Source organism: Papilio xuthus, unplaced genomic scaffold, assembly GCF_000836235.2.
Source record: "Papilio xuthus unplaced genomic scaffold, Pxut_1.1 DF825928.1, whole genome shotgun sequence".
Lineage (NCBI taxonomy): Eukaryota > Metazoa > Arthropoda > Insecta > Lepidoptera > Papilionidae > Papilio > Papilio xuthus.
The window spans coordinates 6666958-6674883 of NW_013532721.1; the positions used below are offsets into that span (position 1 = coordinate 6666958).

Here is a 7926-nt window from a genome sequence, read left to right on the forward strand (position 1 = left end):
TAAAAGATAATATTGTACCAAAATAAGACATCTTGGTATTGGCCATCAAAAAAGACGCCTGGTAACACTTCGGAGATTTGGAAGTAATCAGCGATCCGTTGACAAAAAAAACTAATCGGTTGGTGAACTTATGAATATAGTGAAAATGTTTTGTTACAATGAGAACCCGATGAACAGCAGATAACTCGCGCTATCAACCAACTTTGCGCTTGGGGTCAAATGATCTGCTCGTAACGTGCGGTCGTTAGATTGTCATTTCGCCCGGTGGACTATTCTGAAGTATTGCGACATTTTATGTGTTGTTTTTAATGAATTGCAGAAAATAATCTTAAATGTAGGGTATTTTAGAATTCATATTATAAGTAAACATAGTTCATAGAAAGATTCTTTTGTACAACAAAAATAAAGTGACTAAAATTATTGGCTATAGGTATTACATACACAGATCGATATCTTATAAATTTAATATATAAAAAATTCGGAGTTTTGACCGATTTTTATCAAATTTTATTTACATATTCAGTGATAATCTTCTACTATCTATTTTTAATCCCGCGCGGACGGAATCGCGGGCGACAGTTAGTGTTACTCTAAGTTAATTTGACTCAACATAACCACAAAAATTACGTATTAAAATAAATAAGCACTAGTAACTTAATTATTAAAATCATTTTTTGCGATATTTTATCGAACGCTTTCATGATAGTTCCACTTATGTGATACCAATGCAAGCATTATATATAGTAGTCCTAGGACATTGTGTGGTTCAGTTGACACACGACTTCGGAGCAACGAACACACGGACAACATGATTTGGAAAATTGTTTTTATCACCTTCATGGCCGCTGGTGAGTGTTTAAAATAAAAATAGAAAATTTAACTTAAGTTTACTTTATAATAATTCTACACAATTTAATGATAAAAGGACTTTTTGTGTTTTTATTGCGTTCAATTAGACACACAGAAGTATGTTATTTCATTTTTGTACTCACAAAGATCTTCTAAGTGTATCTGTGTAGGAATCATTAAATATAATGGAATATAAGCAATAAAAATATATTTATAACAATTAAAATTAGATTAATTTTATTTCATCTTTCATAGAAACAAAGAAAAGCTACCTACGTAATATTTATGTTATGTATACAACCAATATATTAAGTATATTTTAGTCTCGTCTATATTGAATTTAGAATGTGGTTGAGAAGCCTTATATCTCTTGATTAGTTCGCACTACATAAACTGTGATACGGTTGCGTCACGTGAGATTGAAATATGTAGGTACTTTTATAATTACACCGATTTTATGTTTCTGAAAATCTTATTAATGTTGCTATTTACAAAAATCTTTCAAAGTTTAGTATGAAGTATGTTACTAATAGTATAAATGCGGATGTTTGGATGGATGTTTAAATATATCTGCAGAACCGCTGCATGGTTTTCGCTGAAATTTGACATTGATGTAGATCATAGCCTAGGGAAACATAGGCTAATTATTTTTTATTTCACGCAGACGGAATTGCGAATTAGAGCTAGTAATTTATGAGTATGGTCTTTCTAACATAATTAATGTACTGTAAAGAATGTCCATTGTAAAAAAAATACATTACGATACTTTTAGTAACTAAAAAGCCCATATGGATAGAAAGATGTCAGTGCCGACACCATAGTGAGTGTTCAGAGTGTAGTCGTTATTATTTAGTTTATGTCTCACGAAAGTTTAAACAATTGTTATTAAGGTTATTTATTTGGTTGTGGCTGTTTCCACAGCGTATTCCTAACCTTATTTATGACTATAATTATTATTAATAAAAGAGTGTAAATACCTTAAAATTTAACCTAGAAATTTAGGATCAGTGGTAAATTAAATCTTTGTACAAATATTACAGTGGGTTTACATTCTTTTAATGATACAATTTGTAGTATTTTTCTTTGTTCACAAACGGCAGTGGAAAATCACTTTATAAATACGTGATGTTAACTTAATCATATGCACATATACAAGGTACTTAACACCTTGTATAGTAGTTTAGCTTTTAATCGTAGAATATTTAAAATTCCAGCGATCTGAGTCTAGACAATTATTGTCAAAGTAGGAATGAAGAATTCCCATAATAGTATAATGAATATACATAATACTATCAACGTTGTACTATGCTATTTTAGTTAAGTTAGTCGTCGATTGGTTTAATTTCGACTATCATTTTTCCTTAATTAAAAACAGATTTATGCATATCAATTGCATATTATAAATAAGTATGTCTTTCAAGTTGTGTTTACGCATTTTTCTTAAAAAGGGATACAAATGTTTTGCGCATAAGCATAGATTTTTTTAATAGTACAACACCAAATAACTTTTTAATTCTAACATGATGTGAACGTGATGCTACAACAGTGGAAACTGTTATGTAATAAAAGTTCACGAGCGCATTCTTTGTTAAGATTAGTTTTCTTTGAGTAGTGAGACTGAGATGATACGTATAGAATGTAACTCGACGTAATTTATAAAGCATTGGGTCAAGATCAATCTTAACTCACTTCAATACTTTTATAAAACATGTTAACATTGACTTTGAAATGAACGCATTTTAATCGTCTCGCTTTCTTTCCTTTTTAGCCAATTTAAAAGAAGGAGGTTATTAATTCTTCTGTATTTTTTTATAGACAACATTGTTATATTCAGACAAAATCTGTAACTTACGAAATGTGCAACATTTAAAATATATTGCGCAACTTTATTTTCTAATCAAATCAGTTTTTAAAACATTGCTGAAACTTGAACGTTGCTTCAGTTGATTCGAAACTATTTATACAATTAATTGCTAACGCGCGATAGCTTTGTGATTGCAAATCTTTACAATAAAGTTAATAAGGGCATTACCTTCTCGATAAGTTGGACTTTGCATCAAAAAACTACGCATTCACGATTTCAGGCTTAAAACTCATAAGTTTAAAGGTCATAATCCTGTGCGCGGGCGTTGATATGTCTACCGATTGCATACGACTGGGCACTAAACTCCTGCGTCCCCACATCCTGCTGCAGACCGAGTCATTTACCAATTTACATCGTCAGAGCGACGATGCCGCTAATGTACTCGTAGGCTATTTTAAAACGTATTTTCGAGGACCTTTTACATGTTACAAACGGGAATCAACAGGGACTCTACATAAAGTACCAGTATATCTATGTGCTTGAACCATTATATACTATGATAAAGTACATGGTTGGAACATAGTTATGGTAATATATATTTATTTCTGCTGTGTGCACATGATCAAATTAAGAGTAAGCCACAATAACATAAACATTTTGTCGTTAAAGTTTGAATGGAACTTTCCTTATCATAATCATACGTTTTAATTAGTTTTATCACAATAATTAGTTATTTAGAATGTTGTTAACAACACGAGTATAAATAATAATAACATTGTAATTACTTGTTTATTGTTCAATTAGTTTTAAGAAATATAATTCTCTAGATTTCAATGTTGGCGAACTTCTGTTTGCTTTGGCCCAACCGTGGTCGGATTTAGCAGACGACGACCGAAATATGGTGCTAAAGGCTTTATAGATATTAATTAAGTGTAAATATTTTTGTTTGTTATATATTGTTATTATCATTGCTTTTTTTAATTTTATATCGCTTGCTTGTATAGTTTACTGTATTTTTGTAATTAGCTCCTACGTTGATTGATTATGTGTTTGTTGATTATGGGACTGACATGTTCAAAAGAACAAAAGTCCCTTAAAAAAAATAAATAGAAAAAAAATCTCTAGCTTATAAAAGAATCGAAAATTAGATAGATCTGTTTTGTTTTCATCCGATTTAATCAACATTCTTATGCAAAAGGAAAACATCATGATGCAACATGTAAATATCTGCTAAGAAAATTCTAAGTTGATTGCGACTCAATCATATTGCTACGTTTTGTGTGTTCAACAATGTTCTCGAGAATTAAAGACAATGCCGAAAACCATTTTGCTGTTGGATGTGTTATGTAAAATTGTTTAGTTTAGATATGAAAGTGGTCCGACCAACAAGGTCATAGAGCATTGATAAAAGTTTTAATTATAAACAAACATTTAATAATAGCGTTGGTGTTGACCATTTGTGTTTAATTAGGCATAATGTGACATTGATATGATTACGGTACGGTGACTTTTTCAAAGATTTTGTAGGACTATTTGTAATAATGTGAAATTACACATTTTTTTAACGTAGATATTGGTTTAAAAATTATGTGTCTATGACAGCGTTATTCGTTTTCGGAATACAGTCCTTAAGTTGTATATTAAAAAAAAACTCTTATAATCTAGGGGTGCTGGCGGAGTACCAGCTGACAGAGGGTCAGAGGCAGCAGTACAAGGATATGCTGAGACAGCAATGCAAGAAGAGTGGTAGTGAAGACAAAACTGACGACGTTGAGGTAACTAATTGTTAACAATAAAAACTTTATTGACTACGATTACAAACATTAAGTCTGTGGGCGCGGCAGTTCCACCGCTAATACAGACACTATCTAACCATTGTTGTCTTGACACAGGGCACTTTGATGCACATGTCTACGTTGTGGATATTTCACGTTACATTCCGCGAAAGAATAAGAGCCGGACACCTCAATCTATAACAATCAGTTGATATTAGTCGTTATTAGTAGAAGTCAGACATGTATTAAAGACATGTATTAAGTGTAAAGATGTTAAGAATAGAATGTTAAAATCTCTTGATTACGTATAAAATATATATCTATACATAAAAAAAACTAATTTAAGTACCCTTTGTTTGAATATATTTTTATTTACTCTTAGAAATCTATCAAGACTTTTGTGGAATGTGTGATGGGACTGGTGGACGTCAACACGCTGAAACGCGAAATAGAAGAAGCCAAACCGAACGGTGCCCTCGATGAAGTCTTCAAAAAGTAAGTTCACAATAATAAAAAATACCTAACTCAACCAACTTACTTTATATTTATATTATCTGCTACTTCGATCACTAAACGGCTGTGATTGCATACATGGAATTACATTAGGCGTAAAAAAATATAGTTTGCTTATTTAAACAAGCGCCTACTGCATACGAAACGGCAATGGTTAGGTATAAATCTTTGCAATTTGTTTATTACAGGTACTGCGCAAAGACACCCCAGCTGAAGAGCTGTATCCACAGCCTGACCGCGGGCGTGGCGCCCTGCCTCGACCAGAAAAGCAGGGACGGCATCGGGTCTGCCAACAACGCCACCGATCAGCTCATTGACTTCGTCTGCTACAAGGACGGCGACCGTATCGCTTGTAAGTTTCAATTTCAAGAAATGTTTAAACTTCTATTTTTATGCTTTTTTCCCTACCAAGCATTTGCAACGCAAGGGTACTCTGACAATTTTCCAAGGGTCAACAAACATTTTATTAAATCTTTTTAGATTTGCAAAAAAAATTAAAACTAAGTAGGTATTTAGAGAAGTGTGAAAGTCGTCTACTTTAATGATTTTCTAATCACGAAAATTTATGATTACACAATATGCAAAATCCTTTCCAGTGTTCATTGCGGAACGTGGTCCGGAGTGTTTCCAGCAGAAGGCTACTGCCATCAGACAATGCGCCGAGAAGGTCAAGAGCAGCGTGGGGTCTATTGAGGCAGCTCAAATTCTGAGCCTCGGTGTAAGTCATTTTATATCCTAGAATATTGTTATATGGCAGCACAACTTTATAATTTCCTTTGAGAATCTATTGTCCTATTAATTTGATTGCAGATATTCTCTTGTTCTATTTTTCACGAAATTTTACAATTTTTCAATGGAAGTAAGTTAATTAATTCTTATAAAAATACGGGATCATATTCTATATTTTGTAATTGTACAGGATCAATGCGGTAAATACACGGAACTGACGAGCTGTGTCGTGAAAGCTCTGGAGGAGTGTGACACGCCCACACCCGCCAACATGGCCGAGTCCTTGTTCAGATACGTGCGCAATGGAACTCCTTGCAAGGTCAGTATAAAGTACTAGCCATATGTATTCAGAGACTTCGTAATGTCTTGTTCGTGTTTACAATAACAAGAGTAAAGTACGCGTCATGACGCTGCTGCATGAATCGCGGTTTTGATGTACCACGACCACATGGCACATAGAGGTGAATTGAAAGTAATTCCGCGTTTCCTCTGATGTATTGTGTGTCGGAGGCCTAATTCCTTTACTTATATGTCGCTTAAACATTGATTTATGTTAGTATTATGTTTAATTTCAGGGACAGTGAAGACCAAAACTGTGAAACGCTGTTAATAAAATCATGTATCTCAATAAACGCCTTAGTTTATAAGTAGTGGTTTTATTTTAGTCAAGAAATCGTTAGGCACCTTTGTACCTTAACCCCGTTTCCACTGGCGTGTGTAATCGCGCGTTTATTCCACGCGCGACTGTTTTGGTGCGATGATTGCAGTATTTCAATTGACACGCATCAAGACTACATCATTAATATAAGGGGGATGAAGATAAATAAAAATCCAAAAAATTACACCACCATAAATATATTTCTGGAAGTTTATCACAAAGCGACATCACAATTATGATCTACCTATGCTTAAACATCAACAAGCTGGGAATACATTGAGCCAATCTTAATATGACGCATTAAATGTTTTTAAAACAATAATAAAAAAAAACTTACAAAAAATATTTTATTACAATTTTTTTTATTTATAACTTTATAGCCACGATTACAAATTCACAATATAAATAAAAAAAACATTATCCAGGTCAAGCACGATAAATAAAATGGAAGGTTTTTTAAATATGAAAAATTGATTAAAAAGTTTCGCACGTATTCAAGAAATGGATTTGAATATTTTTTAAAGTTTGAACTGAGAATTCCATACCTAGAGTAAAAAAAAAAACGTTAAATTATTTATTATGATTCAAACCTCATACTGTTTGAAAACAAGTAATAGACAATAACTTTCTATATTTTTTTTAATTATACATTTCTAAAATTATCAAAATTGTTCTTATGTAATTAAAAAATGTCCTCTATAAACTGAAATGGAGTTATTACGAGTTACTCTATGTTACCTATCAAAGCTTTAAAAGCTATAACATGTCATGGAATAAATTAAAATATAGAGTAGAAAAATAAAACTCACTTTTCGTATTAAATGTAAATAATTAAAAAATAATATAAAAATTATTTTGAACAAATAAAACTTATATAAGCAACACATTTTATTAGTTAATTTTCTTAATGTTAATACGTAAATTAACAAAAAATAAACTTTAAATATGAACATTTAATATTATGAAACAAATGACCCGCACTATAAAATCCTAATAATATTTGAAACGTTATAACGTTAACAACTGTTTAAATAACTGCATAGAGGAAAACCTACTATCCTACCAAACCTACCAAATATAGAAATATGAGTTGCCAGTCGTTATAAATAAAATTACCAAAAAAAAAAAGGAAACCGGTATTTTAATCGATTTTTTCCCTGTTTTAATGTATAATAGTGGAAAATTTTGGCACAATCTCACGGTTTTTTTTGTAATATTTAAGATTGTATTGTAATTGTAATTTAGAAAAAATCTCACAAAAAATTCCATATTAGAAATTTTTTCAAGAAAAAAATTGAAAAACATTTTTTTATTGATTTTTTTATAACTTTGATAATTTGGTAGGATAAAAACTCTTATTATTTAGTCTATAAGTACTGGATGGAAGCGAATATTTTAGCAAAGTATTGATAAATTCATAGGGGACGATATGTTGTTCACGAAATGGCTCCAGCCCTAAATCTATTTTTACATCTAAAACTTTGATTATGTCATGTCATTATAAATAAAATAAAAAACAAATTAAAAATTAGCCAATTACTTATAATTCTACTTTAATATCATTAACGTTAATTCATTGGATTTTTTTTAATTCTCAA

At 31.4% G+C, this 7926-nt stretch overlaps 1 protein-coding gene across 1 annotated transcript; it reads left to right on the forward strand.

Annotated features, from left to right (window-relative positions):
- Nucleotides 1-775: 775 nt before the first annotated feature.
- p27K (27 kDa glycoprotein) lies at nucleotides 776-6317 on the forward strand. The gene is given in 7 exon segments (NM_001312263.1): nucleotides 776-848; nucleotides 4319-4428; nucleotides 4811-4923; nucleotides 5130-5293; nucleotides 5538-5659; nucleotides 5861-5989; nucleotides 6246-6317. Coding segments are annotated over 7 exon segments (687 nt in total). The 5' UTR covers nucleotides 776-808; the 3' UTR covers nucleotides 6255-6317.
- The last annotated feature ends 1609 nt before the right edge of the window (nucleotides 6318-7926 follow it).